We start from the raw sequence: 21,211 nt of genomic DNA, 5'->3' as shown, positions 1-21,211 counted from the left end.
GAGGTGGTTAGAATGCACTGCTCTGCTGTGTTCTGTTGCTATTTTTGAAGACAGATGAGAGGGCAAATAGGTTTTTAGTGGACTATAAAATGGAGTGGAGTATGTGTGGAGTGGAGATGGAAAAGTCTGAGGGAACATAAGGCAATGGCATGACTATGATGGAATGGAGAAAGCAAAAATTGGAGAAAATTCATTTTGGAAAGAAAAGGCAGTCTTGAGTGAAATAGTTACAGTTAAGGACAAAATAAGAATTGAATATTGACTCCTTTTCACTGTAGCTCAAAATAGTCAAGGTTGAAATCATCCCTTAAGCTGCAGGGGAAACAATTGCCTTGAGTCATGTAGACAGGTTAAATACAAAAACTGCAGCTTATTATTGTGTAGTGTGACGTACCAGAACTGCATTTCCTGCTCAGCTTGGATAAAGGCAGTTGGTTTCACAAGAGCACTTGAAAAAAATACATGGAAATTATTATTGTCTTATTTCTGTGCTAAATATTCTTCATCCTCTGCCGCTCTTGTGCAACCTAATAAAAGGGCATTCAGCACATATCACTGTGAGCAAAACATTTCTTGTATTTCTTCAAAAGTGTTCTTTACAGATTGTTGTAATGATTGATAGCTGTAATGGGGAAAAATAATGATCTTGGTCACAAGGCATGAACATCTCAATTTATCTGAGATCAAAGTTTGGTCCATAAGCTTTGAATTTTTTTTTTTTTCTTTAGTACTATATGTGGGTCTTGTTTTTTCGTAGATGTGTTGCTGTAGAAAGCGTGACCAGTAAGGAACACTTCACTTCTTGCTCTAAAATTGTTTTAGAGATTTCTTTAAAAAAATCTAGATTGCCTCCCAAGGAAAGGAAGGACATTTCTACAGTTGCAACCTTCAATTGCAGTTCTTACATTCCTAAATCACTTTCATCTATGTGTACAGTTTAGAAATGTTAATATGAATCAGGATTGTCCATTGTGTAAGTTAAAGGAAAAAAAATACTTTCCAGTGTGGGCTATGGCAAATAGTCTACAGCTGGTGTGGTTGGTACCAAGTGAAATTGACCTAAAAAGGCAACTGCAATCTGAAGGATTTTCATGTCATAATTTAAAACTGTAGGCCCATCTAGATGTTGCTGGTAAAGAGGGGAAGACAAGGGAAAGCCTTCTCTGTGTGTGGCTGTACAGCTTAGTGGTGAGTAATTTCTTACACCTTAGGGGAGACATGACTAAAAGATTAATAGTGGAGCAGTGTTTTGGCAGGGTTAATTCTACTGTCTGAGGTTCTAAAAGGGTGAAAGGTTGACAGGAGGATTACTTCTGTTCAGAACCCCATGGCTACATCTGTGCTATGAATAAAAACGGGCAGTACACAGGCACAGAGCACTGTCAATAGGATATTGTGATTAGCTTGTTCCCTGTGCCAAGAGGGCGTGCACATCAGGCAAGGATCTTCCTCCTGCAAACAGTGCAGTGATAGCCCAGAGCTGGTTCCCAGGAGCAATGTCCAAATACCACCTGGAATGAAAGTGCTATCAGAGGATGGGGCTTGGGACTCTTTTCCAAAGTACAGAGCCAGAGAGATTTATGTTAAGCTGGGTCTATGGTGTTATAGGGTTTCTGCATTGTCTGTTTTGCAGCATATCCAAGTGATTTAAGCAAATAAGAGAGGTTGGACCTGGTTGGAAGACTACCTCAGCTCACAGAGCAGCCTGGGAGGACCAAGTGGCAAAGCAGGCTAGCTTTATCATACCATAAATCTCTCTTTTCATCCTTTTTCTCCAGTTTTCTGGGCTGTAAGTGTGAGCTCCTTTGCCACCTTGTCTCTGTTCAAAGGTATCATGAAAAGTGCAAGGTGGCTGCTCTGCAATTCGGAGTACTGTGGAGAGACTTTTTCTGTGTATATGAACTGTAGAATGGCACGAGCCAGAGGGGACCTTTATAGACCATCTACTTCCACCGCCCCTGTCATGGGCAGGGATGCCTACCTCCTGACCACGCTGCTCAAAGCCCCTTCCAGCCTGGTCTGGAACATTTTCCAGGGGTGAGGCACCCACAAGTTCCCTGGAAAACCTGTTCCACTGTTTCACTGCTCTCATTGTAGAAGGTATCTTCCTTGTATTCAATCTAAACTCACCCTCTTTCAGTGGAAAACTCTTTCCCTTTGTCTCATCACTACAAGCCCTTGTGAAAAGTCGGAGATCTTTTGCTATAGGCGTCCTTTTAAATATTGAAAGGCTGTAATAAGGTTTTCCCCGAGCTTTCTTTTCTCCAGGCTGAACAACCCTGACTCTTTCATATGGAGTTACTGCCCAGTGGCAGAAAAGTCTCACAGATTTAGAAAACCAATCTCCTTATACCTCAGGGACAATGCAATACCTTAGGTATGATAACTGTTTTGGAGCTTATTTGCTAGTGATTTAAGGGAGTAGAGATGCTGGACCTTTAAATGTATAGATGAGTATTCCATTTGGGGGTGAGTGGTTGAGTGGAGGAGGTAGTAAGATGAGTTTATAGTTTCTGGTAAGCAAGAGCAAGTTTCTAGGTAAGACAAATATTCCTACTCATTGCCTTCTTAAACTAGAGGATTATTCTATTTAGATCCAGTGATTTTCCACTGCTTGCAAGCTCCTTGAAGGACAGAACCACAGGTAACAAGACCTGTATTATTAAGTTTTTGTTCTCTTTGGCTATCTTGATGTTGAGTTTCTCATTAGATCTCTTCCGAACCGTCTAGGAAAGCTTAAGGTCGCGGAAGGCAATGAAAGTACTTGTACTCTTTGTCTTAGCATTGTGCACAGGCAGCTCTCCAAGTCCTTCATCAATGTTTTCTTGTGACTAACAAAGCTGGGCAGATACTAAGGCATACAAACGGTGTTTCTATATATTGCTTCCAAAGTCTCATGAGTGAAGTTTACTTTGAGCTGATCAGTTTTGCATGGTTTCAGCTAAGTCACAGAAGCTTTTAGCTGAGAGACAGCTAACTTCTTCTAACCTTCTCTGGAGGCTGCAAGGCAGTGTTTGGGCAGTTATAAACTCTCCTGGTGATAACTGATGTGTCTCCTACTCTTTATTCTTTATAATTACGTAAAGTCACGTGCAAGGGAGGAATAAACTATCAGTATTTCTAGCCCTCTGCTGCAATATCACAAGCACAGAAGACACTTCTTGAAAGCCCTCAAGAAGGAGAACACAACAGCGTTGTTACAGAAAGAAATGTGATGAACAGAGCTTTTTAGTAAATACCACCTACACTGGCCTTTATACAAAACTGGAGTCAGCAGAACAGAATGAATAAGATCTAATCTCCCACCTTGTCCTGCCATTCCAGTCCCACGTGCCTACACAAATATTCTGACCCTGCTGAAAACCACCGCTAGCTCTAGTTTCTGTAGCCAGCCTGTTATCTGAAAGCAAAGACTCCCCTACTGGTGTTTCAGGAAAAGAATAGTTGTTGTGTGAGAGCTGGTGTGCATTTTCAGACAGTGGGTCACCCTGGAAGGCTGAAAAATGATCCTAAGAAGTGTTCCCTTTTGCTATCTGAAGCCATACTGTCCCAGATTGTCACTGTGCCCTTAGCTAATTAACTTGCTCTTGGCAGGTCAGCTGTTGGTTTTGCTGTGCTAAATTAATAAATCTTGGCTCATTTCCACCTTTTCTTACTAACTGGAGTGACTAGGATGACATTGTCTCCATTACAGGCCAGTTTAAGTGAATCAAACAGTTTCTTTGTAGCAAAACCAGCATTTCCAGAAAAATTGTTCTACTGTTTCTTAATTATCCTTTCAGGGAAAATGAACAGAGATTGAAATGGTTCTGTGTACAAGAGATCTGATTACAGTGATGTTCTCGAGCTCCAAATTTATCTTTTAGTTTTGAGGCCCTGAAGTTCATGATTTCACAGTTATGGCAGCTGTAATTGTTTTAGTGATAACTGAGGTTGTCATCGAATCATGTACATGCTTTAGTGATATAAAAAGCAAAATCTCAAGAATTGGTAATACTGAAACTGTACAAATGTCTGAACATGCCCAGCTTCAGCTGAAAGCCAGTAAAGAATCTGAATGCTGTATATTCTCTAGGGTGGTGAAATTGATTTTTTGAGTGGCGTCCCAATGGTACGCACGTTGCTGTTCATAAAGTCAGTGGGGAAAACACTGTAGTGCAGCAAAGGATGTCGATGGGTAAGTGTTGTGGAATATTGTGCAATTGCAGCCACTTATCTGCAGTTAAGAGGAATTCAGAAATGTAAAGAACGTGGCCTGTGTGCCTGCTGTTCCTCTTCTCTTGTGAAGAAAAGACGTTGGCCTCTGCTGGAGCCCTGTCGGCGTTGCACGTGACAGGACTGATGAGAAGCTGTGTCCACCTGGGAATAACCCTTTTGCAACTGTCTGTTGCTTTCTAGGTAACTCTCGGCTGCACTTTCTGGTCCTGGTGACAGGCTGCACGTCGGTGGGAAAAATCCTGGACGCTGAAGTTTACAAAATTACTGCAACAGATTTCTGTCCTCTCCAGGAAGAAACCAAGGAAGACGAGCGCATTACTGCCTTGAAGAAAATACTGAACTCTGGGATGTTCTATTTCTCCTGGCCTAATGCAGGCTCAAACTTTGACCTGACTGTGCGGGCTCAGAAGCAGGGTGATAACAACTATGAATCTGGTAACTCGTTCTTCTGGTTAGTACTGCATGTTATACCGGAGTCTTCTGTTGTTCCCACCTGTATCTTGTTGGTCAAACATTCTCAGAGGGAGATGAACATGTGCATTTCAACTGCATCTCCTTTCATTTCATTGACATGTCCTTTTACAGGGCAGGTGGCTTGTGGCTTTAATGAATTCATGGTAACTTGTGTTTAATTAAAATTCATCTGATAGTGAAGTGCAATAATAAAATGACATTTTATGCTTCAAAGGGGGGAAATACAAGATGTGTATTGTTCATACTACAGGAACATGTCTTTATATGTCATGGACAGTTCTCCTGCAGTCCTTTTTAATAGTTTTCTCTAAAGTTATCTGATAGAAACCTGAGCTTGAACTCTTCATAAATCCCATCATTTGCACTGATCTGTTATTTTTTTTTAAAGTATGTGTTCAAAGTCGGTAGTTTATTGTTTCAGTAATGTGCCCTAGTTTTTATGTTGAAAACATCAATATTAATATGTTTACAGCTCAGTGCAAACGTAAGTTTTAGGAAAGAAAACTCCCATGGTACACTGTTCTGTGCTTTTTACTTTCTTGTGCTTATAAAGCAAAGAAAAATTATCTCATATTGTGTTAAGTATTGGTTGAGAGGAAAGGAGAAAACATGGTGCTGGGTTGATGGTACTCTGTTCGCTTTGCAAGTTTTGGCATAATGCTTGCATATCTATACCCCCCTCCTCCCCCCATCCCTTCTTTTTAAACAAAAGGATTGTCACACAGCAGGCATAGCTGTTCTGGAAATAAATGAGGGTTTGATGTAGGTGGAAAACAACTGGCAGGGTTAAATGTGAATGTGCTGCTAGAATGTGCAGTGAGGCTTGTGGCCCAAAGTAGGTGAATATTAAATAAGCGAAGAAGTTCATAATGGGTGATAAATTAACATGAGAGAGCAGTTTAGTTAGGCTAAATAATCTTTCCAGCTGTGATGTGCTTTTGACTGGTAAGATCTAGTGGTTTGAGTTTAAAACTGAAGAAAGATACATAATAAATACTTGATTTCAACTGTGCTAATGATGCATCCCTCTCCTAAAGCTCACCAAGCATTGTCAAGTCAGTCACATGGCAGAAATGAGCTGTATTCCAATGATGAGACTGCTAAGATGGCAATATCCCATAATAAAGAAGCAACATTTAAAGCAACTTGTCGCTAGAGGACACGAAAAGGATGATACACAGTCTGTAGTCAGGGCAAAAAGAGGGAGGTTTATTTCTCAACCTCAATTATATAGATTCTGGACAATGATCAGGGATTGGAGAATGAGGTTGCCACCTCTCTGACCCCACTGGTCAAACTAGAAGTCCATCAATTGTCCCTCCTCCAAGGAGGAATGTGAAAACCATCACTTTGTTTATGTTACAATGTGTGAGAAACTCCACTACAGAAATGCAAACAATCGGAAGGCTAAAAATCTCAATGCGACAGCAACTCTTTTTCTCTCTGCTGTCTTTTGAAACTTTTCCTCTTGGAAGAAAGGTATATTTGAACTTTCCTTCTTCGCTGCTTCTGGCTCATCTAGAAGTTCTGAAGAATTTCCATTCTCCAATATGTTGTAGAACAGGGAAAAATGGTGACAGCATCACATTAAAGGCAAAAAGATATGACAGAGAAAATTTATCTTGAGATAATTAGGTAATATGGGAAATTTTAGACCAAACAATAGATTCTTGAGGAAAGTAAGCAATGAGATAAATAGTTATACATTGAAAAATGTAAGATGACCTTAGTTATAGGCAACACAAACTGCCTGTTTAATGAACTGCAACAACAACAGAATGGAATTCTACTGGAATTTGTTTGAGTGAGGACTTCCTTTGCAAGTAGAACTGAGAGAAAGAGGTGGAACACCTAGCAAATATTGTTTTAGAGCTGCTTTTTCCGTTACATATTTAGATTAAAAATGTAATAATGGCTTGCACCTTTTTCAGGTAAATGTACTTGAGAAGAACAATTCTTCAGGGATTTCACTCTCTTTTACAGATCCTCTGTTGAGCAATGGTCATAAAAGATATTTTTCTGGCCCTCCTATGTGACTAAAGGCACATTTTGAAACATGAAATAAATAAAAATATCATAAGAGAAGAGACTAGCATTATTGTTAACTAGACATTACATTTATTGAGTTGTTGATCTTGAACAGGTGTTCCTCTTCATATTAGTAGTACTTTTTGTAATATCTCCAGTGACTTACAGATCCAGTTTCTGCTTGGAAATTTATTTTCTGAAAATCCTGGTGGATTTTGAACCAGTTCTTCATCCTGTTGTGAGTGCTAATGTCCAGGCAGTACTCTTCAAAAAAAAGTAATTAGCTTGACAACACTGTAGTTTATGAAAAAGTTTATTAGGTATAAATTTCTGGAGCCAAAAGAGGTGATATTTGCATCTGAATTTATAAGACAGGCCCGAGATATAAAGACAGCACCTTGGTGCTAGCTGTGTGGTTAAAATTTGCCACGTTCAGTTCACTGTAATAGATCACAAGGGTTTCTTCCTGATATTTCCTCAGTTTCTGTAGAGATAAGGTACAGCAGAAAAGGAGTCATAAAACATTAGTTGATTAAATTAGTGATTGTTGTCAGGTGGCACCCATGCCTGCCTGTTTGCTTTATTCAGTGATGTGTCTGTATGTTGTTGAACCTTTCAGGAACCAGCTATTGCACGTGCCCTTCAAACACTACCAGGTGAACTGCTCTGACTGGCTGCTGAAAGTGGTCTGTGGAGTCGTGGACATCCGCACTGTTTATGCTTCCCACAAGAAGGCAAAAGCCTGCCTCATCTCTCGCATCAGCTGCGAGCGAGCTGGTGTCCGCTTCCACGTCCGAGGCGTCAATGATGACGGACATGTGTCTAACTTTGTTGAGACAGAGCAGGTGAGTGGATGGATCCAGTGGCTTTGCATAATTTAGTCCACTCGTGTTTAATTGGGGCAGAAGTTTCAACGAGAATTAAAGGAACTCAGCAAGTGGTTTTGTTCAAGAGTATTTAAAATATTATTGCATGGCAGATCTGTTCTTGTCCATTAGACATTTCTTTGCAATCTGCTCTTCTTCTCTGTTTCTGACGTTTCGACTCGCACGGTTTTCACTAATGCTTTTATTTTTTTTCCTGAGTGTGTAAGTCTGGCCATTTGATACTGTAGTGAAATGTAGACATGGGGTTTTAAACCATTCAGGAAGATGCCTGGCACAGGTGCTCATCTTTGACTAGTAAAGATCATCTTTGACTAGTAAAGATCAAACAATCTTTCTCTAGTAAATAAAATGTTGAAAAAATAACATCTTCTCAGAGTCAGGCAAATTCCAGTTCAACTCATTTTGGAGGAGACTGCTTTAAATTCCGCTCTGGTTTGGGGGATTCTCTCCAATGTGAGGTGGTATGACAGTTTTTATACATACATGGTAAACCCCTCATTTCCATCTGATGCTGGCTGAGACGTATTATGTGTGTGAAATGCATTCAGCAGGCTCCCTTGACTGGCACAGCCAAACAAAACAACAGATTCACTTGGTTTTATTGCACATGGTTTAGCTTGCTGCCTTGGAAGTCAGTAAAAAGCACTGGTCTGTAGAGAATCTGAAGTCTTCTGTGCCAGCAGAAGTGAGTGCTTTCTCACTCAAGTACAAATCACCTTTTTCTTTTTGAACTGAAGTAGAAATTGCTAGCAGTCAGAACCATCATACAGAAATGGATCGCTGTATAAACAGAATAGTCAAATGGCTGGTAGTTTTCAACAAAGAACATGGATTTGCTCCTAGAATTTGGTTTGCATCTTCTGGGCATATCTACAGAGCTGCCTCTGTGGCATAGATTGTGTATATATGTGTCTATATGTAGGTGCATGTACAGTGAAAGCAGATTGCTTATGTGATGCTCGTTAAGGGGAGCATGAAACAGTGAGGGCAGCACAGAGATACTTGAGCTGTGTCATTGAAAGCCTGTGGCTGAGGTAAGCAGCCTCTCTCAAAGGAGCCCGCACTTTTGTGGGCAGACGCCACTAGTATTTCCTCAGGGCAATGTGTGAATGTAGCAGCTCTCACCCAGGGAGCTCCTTCCTGTTATCCCACTGCATGAGCAGGCATGCCTTCAGGCACCTGTTTGTCCAAAATCCAGCCATGTTTGGGTACTTTCCACGTTTCCTCTAAGATGCTGCCTTCGTAATACAGCTTTAACAACTTTGACTGTTTCACCTGGTTCTGCCTGAGGACCCCTGTAGAGGTGCCTTAGATCTGACAGTGCTTTGATCCACAGGAAATGCCTGGAGGAGTTGCAGGCTGGTATTCCCCAGCCTGCTGGTGAGGTTTGATTCCCAAGAGGTGCTCAAAGCATGCACAGTGTTACACCTGTGACTTTCTGCCCAGTAGTCAGAGTTCTCTCTGGGGATGTGGGTGACTTTTTGCTCATGTCCCTCATTTTCCTGGTTTGCCTGCATTTTCAGTTAGGCTGACAGCTTTCCACTCAGTGTTCAGGCTCCCACAAATTCTGCTTGTTGAGTGTGAAGCTCTTCCCCTGCAGTGCTTGGGTCTTTAACGTCAGCCTCCAGATTCTCTGCTCATAATTCTTTTGTGTTCCGCTGTTCCAAAGCAATTGCAAGTCAAGTCTTGCAACATCTACACCTTTCTAGAAAAGTCTGTCAGTGTATTGGAAGATACAGCTATGTCTGCTTACTGAAAAGTGGAATTTTCTCCTGGAACCTGGGAATAGAAGAAGGGAAATGTGCCATTTTAAGTGATACCTGGTACATTCTGGTATTTTAGTTGAGTATCTTCTTATGAATATCAGTGCAAAGCACTAATCCCGTTACTCAGGATTTGAGGAATGGTCTCTTGCTGAAATGCAGGGGAAAGAAAGTGTTAGAAAGGGTTGTAAGTTTTTGGTTTTTTTTTTTAAGTGAGTCTCACATTTGTCGCACTGCACTTAGCAGTTGGCTTATTATGGGAAATACTTCTGCTATCCTGCTCACTAGGTGGGTCAGAAGTAACCAATTTTATTTTGTTATATTCCTGGAATACATCATGTTACAAATGATTAGCATGAAAAATAAGGTGGCCTTTGCATTCCAGCAGAAAACCTGATGATTGGCTCCTGGTGAGTGGCAAAACAGTACTTGATTGCTAATGCTTCCCTTAGCTGGGTCTGGGTCAGGCTCTTCGTGGGAATTGCTGTGCTTTGTTCCCCTTCAGCCAGATGCTGAAGTGGGAGAAGGCTTTTGACTGTTTTTTCAACGGGGTAAGCAAAAGTGCGAGAGTGAAATGGTTTTATGTTGAAAAGCTTGAGTGCATTCAAAATTATAGCAAGAGTTTGCAGTTTTAAAGGGTTGTGTGTTTTTGTTTGGTTTCTAAAACCGAAGAAAAGAAGGAAAAGAAGGTTGCTGTTACTAATGGTGCTAAATGCTAGTTTTACTAAGCTGCATGTCCTAAGACAGCAAAGTTGGGCTAACCGCTAGGATGCCTGAGATCCAGTTCAAGCTGGCATCCCCTTGCCATTGGGAAGGAAGAGTCCAAGAATAAACTCTCTCCTACTTTCATAGTAAAAGACTGACTAATCTCCTGTGAGGTAATATCTTGGCTGAATAACATTTTGTTTCCATTTGCTGCAGCCCGTACAGTATAACGGCTATGTGCTTTTATGGATAAGTAACACCCTAGGATTCTGAAAACCCAGGACTTTTCCCCTCTCTGTAGGAATTGCTTCAAACATTTCTCTGTTTTTAGAAAAGAGAGAAACAATTAATCTTATCTCCAGGCAGCTCTTTTATGTGTAGATGGTATGCTTTTGTCTCCCACTGAGTTAGCCTTGTGGCATTTCAGCTCTGCAATGAGTCATTTTTTTGTGGGCTCATTTAGCTGTGACTCAGTGTTTGAGAAGGGGGGAAAAGTAAAATATCTTCACTTTTTCTTAAAAAAAAAAACAAAAAAACCACAAACAACCAAAAACCCCCCCCCCAAAAACCACAAACAAACAAAAACTTCTAGTCTATCTTTAAGTTTTTTTGATCATTTGGCTTGTGTCTTTATGAAGAAAGAAAATATTATCGGAAATGCTTTAGGAGAAACAAAATTAAGGGAAAAGAGGGCTATCCTGTCAATGTGTAGTTTCAGAATTGCTGACAAATATTTTGTAATGGGATAGTAACCCTTTCTGCTTGCAGCGTTTGTAGTATTGCAGATAATTCTCAAGTAACTTTTAAATTAGTCTCCATTTCTCAGATGTAGCTTAAATGTTTCCTTTCACTTTTTCTTCCTCCCCTAGTAAACCTTTGAAGTTGAGACTGTGTTGCATTTTTGTAATTCTTCTGATATCTTTGAGGAACTAGAAATGCTTTTTTCATTTCATTTGTGTGCCTGTTACTGTTTACATTTCAGCTCTTTTCCAGTTATTCTCCGAAGAGTTATGCTAAAATCTTAGTATGAGGAGTACAAGGAACAATTCTAACTAAGCGAAGACAAATAAATGGTTTCAGTTTTTTTCCCCTTCATGGAATTGTTCAGTAAAGAAAATTGAAACCTTGAGAAAGCATTAAAAGGAAATACCAGGAATTTGAATTAACCTTCTCTTTGTTCCAGTTTCAGAAAAAAAAAGTCAGGCATGGATTAAGGCAAATTATCCCCATTTCACAATACCTCCTAGACTGTGTTGGATAGCTCTCCAGGAGAGGAATGGATGCAATCATGTGGTTGATTTATTTTCTGGATCAAGTCTTAGTATGACCCCAGGCAAGGCAAGAAGGACTGTTTTGGCAAATATATCCTTGGGTCCCATGGTCTGAGCTAAAGGGACTCACAGAGAGGTATGTTTGGGCCATCTGCTGTCCATGCTCTTTGTGTGGCAGAGCTGGGGATCCCCAAATAAGCCATCTGAGTATCCATTTCATCAGGGACTGTGTCTCTGTGTACCCCTTGAGTCCACAATGAATTTTGCTGTTTGAAGTTGTGACCAGATAATTATTTGTTTCTAATGAAACTGAGTGATGGAGATTAGTGAATAAATTATTCTGAGCAAAAAATGGGCACAGCATGCTGGGATTAGAACACCAGTGGGTTGGCACAGATGTTTGCTTCTTGTCCAGAAGCTTTCTAGCAGTACCTGTGCATGAACCTTTTTTACCAAGAAAGATCCTTGGATCACATGGGCAAGGTCTGGCCATGTGATGAGAATGATTGAAAAATGTCCAGCTGAGCTATCAGTACTATCACCCTTGATCCTGAGTTGGAGAAGGAGGCTACAAAGAGAGTCTAAGACCACAGAAGCTGAAAGAAAAACATGGCAAATTCTAACACCAGAGGTCAGAGGCCAAGTAATCTGTTGTTAAGGCAAACAGGTCTTCCACATGGGTTAACTATCCAGTTGCTACAGTACTGTCTTATGGGAGATTGGTCTGAAAGTTCATGCAGCTGACTGGATTGGCTTGATGGGCCAGAATATGGGCCAGAACCCTTGAGATTAATGAAGCAGTCCTCAAATGTTTTGAGAATCTGGTAGGAATGAACATTCTCCCTGGGGTACATAGGCACCAACTTGTGGTCATTTTGGACCCAAGACAAGACTCCACAAAGACAAAGATTTAGCAGTGTGTGTGAATCTTAGTGACCAAGTGTTGTCCAAAAGGTAACTGGTTGTTGCTGAACTTCCAGAGAAAAAACAGTATGATCTTCCTGCCCATGAGAAAGGGAAAACAGAGGACAGGAAAATTCTGGACATAAGGCATTTCACTTTTCCTTAAGTTTATTTTCTTAAAGAACTGTTCATCTTTTGTCTAGTGCCTTAGAATAAGGGAAATGGCTCTGCCAGAGGACAGGGTAATAAAGTCAAAACTAGAACAAAAAAGTGGGACAGGTATGTGCTTGTAGAAAATATGACATTGTGCACAAAAACTGGTCGAGGCTGTGAAGAATATGAAGAAAGAAACGTACATGTCCATGTATAAGCAACAAAGCTGGAATATTTTATTTATGAGTGTAATTTCAATCTAAATTATTATCACTGCTTATTTAAGATTTTAGCAAATAGGATTTCTTACCGTGTGTGTGGCAGCTAAGAGTATGTCCATTCCTGATCTGGAAAGTTGCCTTAAATCTTTAAACTTGCTTGCTTAACATGTCTGCTGGTAGGAAGTCTGTTTCCACTAATATTGTAAGATCAAGAGATGTGTACACTGAAAGGCAATGTCAGGATCAAGGGTCATGTTCCTTGGAGTGGTGAATGAAAGATGGTGGGTATTACTGAAACTGAGGGAAGATTTGCACAGTTATAATACTTAATGAAATGGTTAGAGTCTGTTTAGTAAGGAATGACTGGCAGAAAAGTAATTTTAATGAGTCTCCCACTCATTAAAAAAGTATTAGGTCTTTTTACAACTCGCTGGCGGCTTGGAAGAAAATAATTTTAGATTCATCTGGGTCAAGGGAATGAGGTGAAAGGATTGTGAAAGACCAGAGAATTGCTCCAGAGAACAAAATTATGAGCCCTGTAAGCGAACAGGAAAAAAAAAAAAAAAAAAAAAAAAAAAAAAAAAAAAAAAAAAAAAAAGTACTTTCTTGCTTTCTTGTGAATCACTGTGTTGGAGAGGCTGTGCTTCCACTTCAAAAACCTCATCTAATTTCTAAAACCTACATGGCAACATACATTAAAAAATGTCAGTTTGTTTTAAATGCTCTGCCATCATATGAGAGTCCTGTATTAGACCTCAGCTTGACAGAGGATGCCCCAGCTCATCACATCAAGGGTTAGGCATCCTGTTTAGGTTACAGGAATGATGAAATAGTTTGAATATTTTGGTTGTTGTTCAGTTCTCCCAATGGACAGCTCAATGGAGCAGAAAACAGAAGAGGTAACAGGTCAAAAGTAGTGAACAGAAAATATGAGTGGTACTGGTGACAAACGTCTGTTAACTCACTAATAAGTGGAAACAGAGCATCTGTTAATGCTAAATAGATGTTTGGTCAGTATTTTTCTTCTGTATTTGGTAGGAAGAAAGTAGGTTATATGTTCATGGTCTGTAACTGAGGAAATGCTTTCCATTTAGACTGTAGCTCAGAAGGATGTTAAACTGCAGGTACTGAATTAGAATCACTATCTGTTAATCCAGAGATTTGCAGCTGGATGTCTAAAAGAGCTGGTCAAATAAATACTTGAGCTGTCAGTTTTGCAGTTAGGTAGGGAAACAGGAACTTCCCAGAATACTGTAAAGAAAATTGATCCTCTGTAGCAAGCTGTTTGAGTGGCCACCTTGTACTTCAGGTAAAGCTTTGCCTGTATTTGTCATTATTAGATGTTTCATTTCTACTCATTAATTGCTAAGGTGATGATTGTTAAAATTTTAAGTAGGTCAGTCTTGAATCTTTTTTTGCACAGATTTGGGTCCTGATTTAGTATTAGTCAGGATAATGCTGGGGCTGTAGTAGTCCTATTAATTTGCTTTACCTTGAAATGAGCTTCTATGGGCCCATGGCTGTGAGTGAAAAGATGATTCAGTGTGTAGAGGTCTCTGCTCATCTTGGCCCGACCAGTCTCAGGGAGAATGGGATAAAGAGGAAGAAGGTGAGGCTGCTTATTCCTCTCGTAGTGCAGCTGCAGGAGGAATGAACTCTTCTGAGCACGAATGTACAAAGAAAAGGCACATCAGGGTGTTGCCTTGGTAATTAGCTCCTGCACTCAGGTGCCAGTAATGTTCAGGAAACTTTACTGGGAGAGCATGTTTTAGAGCCGCATTATTCAAACTGTGACGCAGGCCTTGCAAGAAAGCTTCTCTGAGCAACCCCTCTCTTGCAGGGGGTTGTGCTAGGATAGAATGTAACAGAGAAAAGGGTTCTTAATGCTTTGGTGAGAGGTTAAAAAGATTGAAACATAGTTTTGCACTATGTCTGGTCTGGCTATAGTCCTAGCGCTGGCATTGTGTCAATTGAAATATTTTATCTTAGTGAAACGGAGACAGTTTTAAGTGCTCTGCAAAAATATGGTGAATATTAGAATAATGTTTTGCCACCAATTTCATCTAAATACCTCTTCATTTTTTCACACATGTAGCTCTAAAAACTGTATATTGATAATGCTTATGAAGATGAGAGGTCAAGGTGAGGCACTTTGCCTGAGCCAGCCGTTGGCCACATCTAGTGGCAAGTCCAAAAGGGCAAAACACTTTAAAGCTGTAGAGAAAGCCATTTTCGTGTTCTATTCTACTCTATTTTCAGAGCTACCAGCCAGCTGGCAGCAGCTGTGCCAAATGATATGATGTGGTGAGTGCAGCTACCTGGATAACCTGGATACCATTCCTCCCCAGGGCTGCGGAGCAGTCATTGTCATGCATGAGATAACGGAGATGTGTATCACGTGTATCATGTATCCCCTGTGGAGAGCAGCCAGGATTCCACTGCTAAGTATAGGCCGGAGGAGAGAGCCAGGCTTTGCACAGTTGCTCTGTGGTCACCCTGAATCTGAGGGTTGTACCTTTTATGCTGTTGACATAATGTAACACTTTGATTGGGGACTGTGGAAGGCGAACGGGGAGCTCGGTCTTTGTACTTTGCTTTGATCTGACCCAAAATCAGCTTGTTAACGGTGGTCACAGGAACACATAAAGGGAGAGTTTGAGGTCTGGTTGGGAAAGGAAGAGGAGAATTTGGAACCTCTTTCTGTATGCCCCCTGGAAAAGAAGTAGATCACGTTGCTGTTCCCTGTACCTCAGGATGGGAGTGGCAAAGCTGCTGGTTTCACAGAGTTTTATTTGGATTCTCTGACAAGGCACAGCACGCAGTGAAATAAGAAATGGTAAATGCAGCAGGAGATAAGCTTATCCCGCACCTGACGTTACCCATCATCAGTCACAAGGAGCAATGACATTTTGCACAGTTAAGTTTTGTGAGAGGGACAGCAGGAGAGTGTTTGCCTGATCTTTCCAAGTGTCTCCACCAGTAGATCGAATCCATCTTGGTTGTGGGTGGAAGATGTGGTGGTGTTTTAAGTTTTCTCTTGTTTCTGGTGAGAAGTGAATTGAATCTGCTGTGATGACATGAAAGCAAATCCGTTGTGCTTTGTTCCACTGCCCGTGAGACTATGGAAAAGAGGCTGAGCGGTAAGTGGATACAGGGAGATACATGGTTTACTTTTTTTACCCTTTGAGTTCAGTGTCTTTAACTGTCAGCTGATGAAGGGGCCACAGGCTGATAGATCTAACTGCAGAACTCCTTTCCTTTATTTTGTTTTTGCAGACAATTTACTTGGATGATGATGTCTCTTCCTTTGTGCAGCTCAGAGGCTCTGTTCCACTGTTTTGGGAGCAAACGGGGTTCCAGGTAAACAAATAATCAGAAAGCCTACCTTGCTTTTCTCTCTTGCTACTTATAATTTAGAATTTACTTTCTTCTTCTTCTTCTTCTTTTTTTTTTTTTTTTTTTTTTTTTAAATGAGCATCAAAGCTCATTCTGTGAAGGTGCTCTTTCATTTTAGGTTAATCTTGTGGGAAATTTTAGATTAAACAGAACTATACCAGACAAATTGCTAAAGGTGACTGAAGTTTAACATTTTTGTGTGTTTGAATGCCTCTACAAGGAACTGTTTGTAAGGGACTGTCCACTAACATTACAAACTGAAGCTTACAGCTACATCTTTATAACATTTTTAGTTTTATTTGAAATAACCTTTTCCTCTGAAAGTCCTGTTTAGCTTGGTGGTATTGACCTCCACAATACAACTGGAGTATCTAGGGATATCAGTGCTCTATAGGAGTATGCTACTTTGAAACAAAGCAAAATTTCTGGATGACGTGTTTTTGAGATTTCAGTCAAAAGGGTGATAATGATCTAATCTGATCTTTTGTGATGCAGAGATGTAGGATTTCATCATGAGATTATTGCATCAAAATTAGTGGGTTGCATATGGCCTGTGACTTGCAGTTTATATACAATTGTAAGCCCCACTAAGAATCTTCCTAGCACACTTTGCATTCTCTTAACAGAGGGATAAGCTACTGAAACGAGTATGTACATATATTTGTGTGCACTAGTAGAGAAATCCATATACCTGTTTTTTTTAAGATACTTTAAAGGCTACATGATACTTTTTTTAATCATTTAACTAGAACCTATGTACTATTCAGAGGCACTGGATTTAGAGGCACAAAAGGAAGTAACTAAAGGATCTCTGTTGTCTGTCAACACCATTCAGTGCAATATTTGCTTCTTTTAATAAAGCAAGTTAGTCCATGTGATTGTGCATGTCCTGCCCATGGTGCAGCTGTATCCAGCACTGTTGTTCTCTGTGTTACAGAGCCATCAAGCATTCCCTCAAGTGTTTTTGGCTAGAGGGTAATATCCTTAGTTAAACAGAATTTTCCAATTTTTAGTAGGCCTGGGGGGTTTTAATTTTTTTTTCCTTTTTAAGCATAATCTGGATTAGATTATGTACTCTTACTCCTTGGGTATGGATGTACTGGCACTGGTGTTAGAAAAAACTGCAGAAACCAACCTCATGAAAAACAAATAAAGGTGATGATGTATAGGAAACAATGCATGATCTTATACATATTTAGGAATGTAGTTTTTGGAGAGGAAATGGAGAGGAAAGAAGTCCTCTGTAATAATGTGGTAACAGTAGCTACCATTCAAAAGGAACTTGAGGCTACCATTGTTGATATCCATATGAAAAGATCTGTTAGTTGGATGGTATAGAATTTCATCCTTCATATTTTTGAATCACTGTTCTGATGCTTTTGAAAGAAGTCAGAATACACAACCCATGAAACTGGCATAAATGCAGCCCTCTCTACCAAGGCAAGGGCAATAAAAACTGCTAGGCTCACAGAGTACTCATGTGAGGCAGTGTGTGCTGCTTGCAAGAGGAAGCTGGCAAAGAGATGTGATTTGTTTGGCCATAAAAAATGTGTAGGTATCCCTTTGCTTAATGGTAATTGTGTTTTCACTTGTAATTGTAAATGTTGTCTAATAAAAGCTGGGGCTTTTGTGTTAAGGATATTATGTGTGGGGGTGGTTGGAGTCTGTTAGAGATGTCTGGTGCTGTTAAAAAATGTTTTTCTCTGAAGGAAAAAGGGAGACATCTAGTGACTTAGGACTCTAGCAGTTTAAGAAATTTTTTCTCTTTCTTGGTCTTCTAATATTTAATTTTAGGTTGGTTCCCGCCATTTAAGGCTTAACAGAGGTCTGGAAGCCAATGCACCTGCCTTTGACAGGTAAGTTTCATTCCACTTCGGCATCAACACAGCAGCCAGGCATGTATCCAAGGTTCCACAACTTTGTCTTCCTGGAAAATCTTGATATATGAAACATCTCTCAGAGATGTGGCAAATCCCCCAGGTGTGGCAGATTATTAAATTGGTTTACTTAATTTAGTTGCTTTTTTTTTGGTGCTTTTTTCCTTCTTGTTTCAGTGGTATTTGAATTAATTTGGTCTTCCAGCTCATTTCTGTAAAAGTTTAGAAATACTGAGTGATATGCCAAAGAAGGATTTGTGCAAACCTTCGCAAGCCAACAGATGTGAGTTTACACTTGTGGTACACAGAATACGTGTGCTTTACCACTCTAACAGAAGTAGTTAGAGAGTAAACACTGCTCTCACTCCATTCTAGATCTGGTCTTCTCTTCATTGTTTTACTCCTACACAGAAATAGCAATGCCTTATTCTGTGACCAGTGTTGTATGATGCTATTATGCTGACGTTTTATATTTTATGCAAAGACTGGCTTGTAAACATTTTCAAACCATTGAGATTCTGTTTGTCAGCTGGGACCTAGAAAAAGATGTGCATTAGCTTGATTCCTTTGTCTGACTAGGAAATGCTGTCCCTAAGGGTGTATTTCTACTGACATCCGTGGGAATAGTGCCTGAAAAGCACATGAAGAATTTGGCCTGTGGGAAATTTCACCTTGTAAGTGCAGGTCAAGTGATTAATTTCTGTTTTGGTTTGGTTTTGGTAGATCAGGCTGTATGTTGATTTAGAGTAAGGCCTCTTTATTACCACAGCTGTTAGCACGCAGGACATTATTGGCTGTTAATGGTTTTGCAACACTGAAGACCCCAAACAGGGATTAGAATCTAAAGGGGCTATGCACCACAGCAGTTTCTGCTCCAGAGGTTCTTGGCCTACATTCTCCAAGCTTTTAAGGCTCTTAAATCCTACTGAATTCCATTGCCTTTGAGACTCTTGGTCTTGTGGCCATCTGATGCCGTGGTAACTTGCCCTGCCAGTGTCCCTGAAGCTCCATCCTTAGAGGTTTGCATTCCACAACAGAGATATTTCATGTAAGAAGAACAGTAACTCATTCAGCATCTTTTTGTACTGCCCGTGAAACTGAGAGTACCTCAGGAAGCAGCAACTTTGTAAGACCTTTTAGCCCTGATCCTGATCCAACTGGTGAATAACTTTCTCCTGAGAAGGGTGAACATAAGGACAAACTTGCACTATTCCTTCTTTCCCTTGTGCCTGTAAGTTAGATGGACTTAGGGATCTCTCTGCTTACTGATCTGCAGAAGACAGTCCTTTGAAAATGGGCAAGGAATAAGTGACTGCTTGTATGGAAAAGTACACTGGAATTTAACAACTTGCTACAGCTTTTCCAAGATGTTAATTTTGCCTTAATTTTGCTACAGCTTTGCCAAGATGTTAATTTAACCATGTGAGAAATGGATGGCAATCTCGTTAGATATTTCTTCATCCTCTGTCTCTCTCCCTGAGAAATCCACAGGGAGCTTTGCTTACAGTATTCAAACAAGTGACTTGAGCTTCAGTAGTTTTGTTGTAAGGAAGCAACACTGGCAGAGGGTGTTGATGCTGGGATCAGAGGGCTGCAACTATATGGGATGAGTTGGCATACAGAGATCAGGCTGCAGAATCAAGAATTCACCAGAAAATATATTTAGCTGTGTTTCCTGAAGGCAATGCTAATGACTTATCCTTTCTCCCCTTCCATGGTTTTCTCTGTAACTTATTTCTGGTTAAAGGTTTTATAGAGTAATGCCAGAAGATGTGTGCTTGCTGTTTTTCTCACACTTTACCATTACATGCTATTTTGCAGCATGTAATAGTTTCTCATTTTTGTGAGTGTTTTATTTTTCTTGTCTATTTCTATCCAGCTTCCTCTTAAATACTACTACAGTATTGTCTGTACATGATGGAAATCAACTTTAAGATCTAATTCTTTCTTGATGAGCCAGCACAGTTTCTGCAGACCATGCATGACAACTTGAAAAAGACGTATTGAAGGGAGAATGGGTGTTTTGGCATCTGGCTAAAAGCTCTTAACTTGAGAGTCCCTAAATGTCAGGCTTTGAGATTTTCATGATGTAGGCCAAAAAATCCAGCCCACTTTATACTTGTCCTATTTTGTGCTTTTCCTGCAGAATCTGGGCCAGAATAAAGGTCCTTTATTGTGTTCCAGTGCACATCAGTTCTTATGATTACTCATCTTCCTGCTTGATTTGAGTTCAGAGTGAATGTCTCCATGTTGCAGTAGCTCAGAGATATTTGAACCCTGCCACCTGTGACGTGTGTTTGGACCTCTCTGGCCTTGGCACTGGAGTCATAGGCCCCATTGCTGCTGCTGACACTTAGAAGTCTCAGTTCTGCAAGATGTCAGGCAATTCCTGTAGAAGTGTAATACATTTTCCTTTCTTGTCTTTCCCGTGTAGTTCCCAGGCTGACAGCCAAGAGGTACGAGTGTAAAGGGCAATGTTCAAGCTAGCAGTGACATAAAAGATTTGGGGCTTAATTCCTAAGACACATCTTTCTTTAAGTTCAATACGGAATGCTGCATCTATTAATTGCATACTTTCAGTATATTTACTTTAATAATTGATTGCAAGGAAACTGAGAAAGACCTTTGCAGATGGTGTGTCTAAGACTTGGTGCCGGATGAAACAACCAGTGATCTCTGCTTTGTATTTTGAAAATGGTAGTAGGCAACATAACTTAGTTTTGTTTAGTACCTATTATGGTTACTTTTGCTGTAGGCATATGATGCTTCTGAAAGAGCAGTATGGAAAACAAGTGATCGTTAACCTGTTGGGAAGCAGAGGAGGAGAGGAGGTGCTCAACAGAGCTTTTAAGGTAAAAGAAATAATTTTCATTTTAATCACTGATTTCCCTTGAGCCTCCATGTTCTTCTGTTTTCCTTCTGGCCCAGGAAGTGATGAATAGTATTTCTAAGGAAATTATGTTAACTCTTTACCACGTGTTACATAATGAGAATAGTGCTTCTTGGTTTCATGGCTTAGTTTCCAGCGCTTCCTTTCTGCTTTACCTCCGCACACATTTGCATATGTTCTCTTTAACTAAACTTAAAAAGAAATTGCCTGAATACTCCTAAGGATAGTTCACATTTGCAAAAGTGAAACATAGCCAGTTTTGACATTGTATGTGCAGTCAGGGGCCCCCTGGGATTGCCAGGGCTGCCTGGGGGCCAGGCCCTGAGCCTCGGTCACTGAGCATGGTGACGTAGCATCACTAAGCTGCCGTGCTCTGATAGTAATGGGAAATAACTGTCTAGCCCTGATTGTGTGGGGAATTGGCT

General features: G+C 40.3%; 1 protein-coding gene across 4 annotated transcripts in view; it reads left to right on the top strand.

The window, feature by feature from the left end:
* Nucleotides 1-21,211, top strand: part of SYNJ2 (synaptojanin 2) — a 66,392-nt gene that overhangs the window by 14,131 nt on the left and 31,050 nt on the right. For 2 of the 4 annotated variants that reach the window (XM_040058803.2, XM_040058804.2), the window contains exons 3-7: nt 4,399-4,669; nt 7,340-7,565; nt 15,900-15,983; nt 17,814-17,875; nt 20,652-20,748. In XM_040058803.2, the coding sequence (XP_039914737.1) occupies nt 4,399-4,669; nt 7,340-7,565; nt 15,900-15,983; nt 17,814-17,875; nt 20,652-20,748 (740 nt within the window). Of the gene's footprint in view, nt 1-4,398; nt 4,670-7,339; nt 7,566-15,532; nt 15,764-15,899; nt 15,984-17,813; nt 17,876-20,651; nt 20,749-21,211 lie in introns of those variants that run through there. The other 2 variants (XM_040058805.2, XM_040058807.1) reach the window with 2 other exon arrangements.

This window comes from Hirundo rustica, chromosome 3 (assembly GCF_015227805.2).
Source record: "Hirundo rustica isolate bHirRus1 chromosome 3, bHirRus1.pri.v3, whole genome shotgun sequence".
NCBI classification, from domain to species: Eukaryota; Metazoa; Chordata; class Aves; order Passeriformes; family Hirundinidae; genus Hirundo; species Hirundo rustica.
The sequence above is the reverse complement of the archived record's forward strand: the minus strand, read 5'-3'. Positions and strand labels throughout refer to the sequence as shown.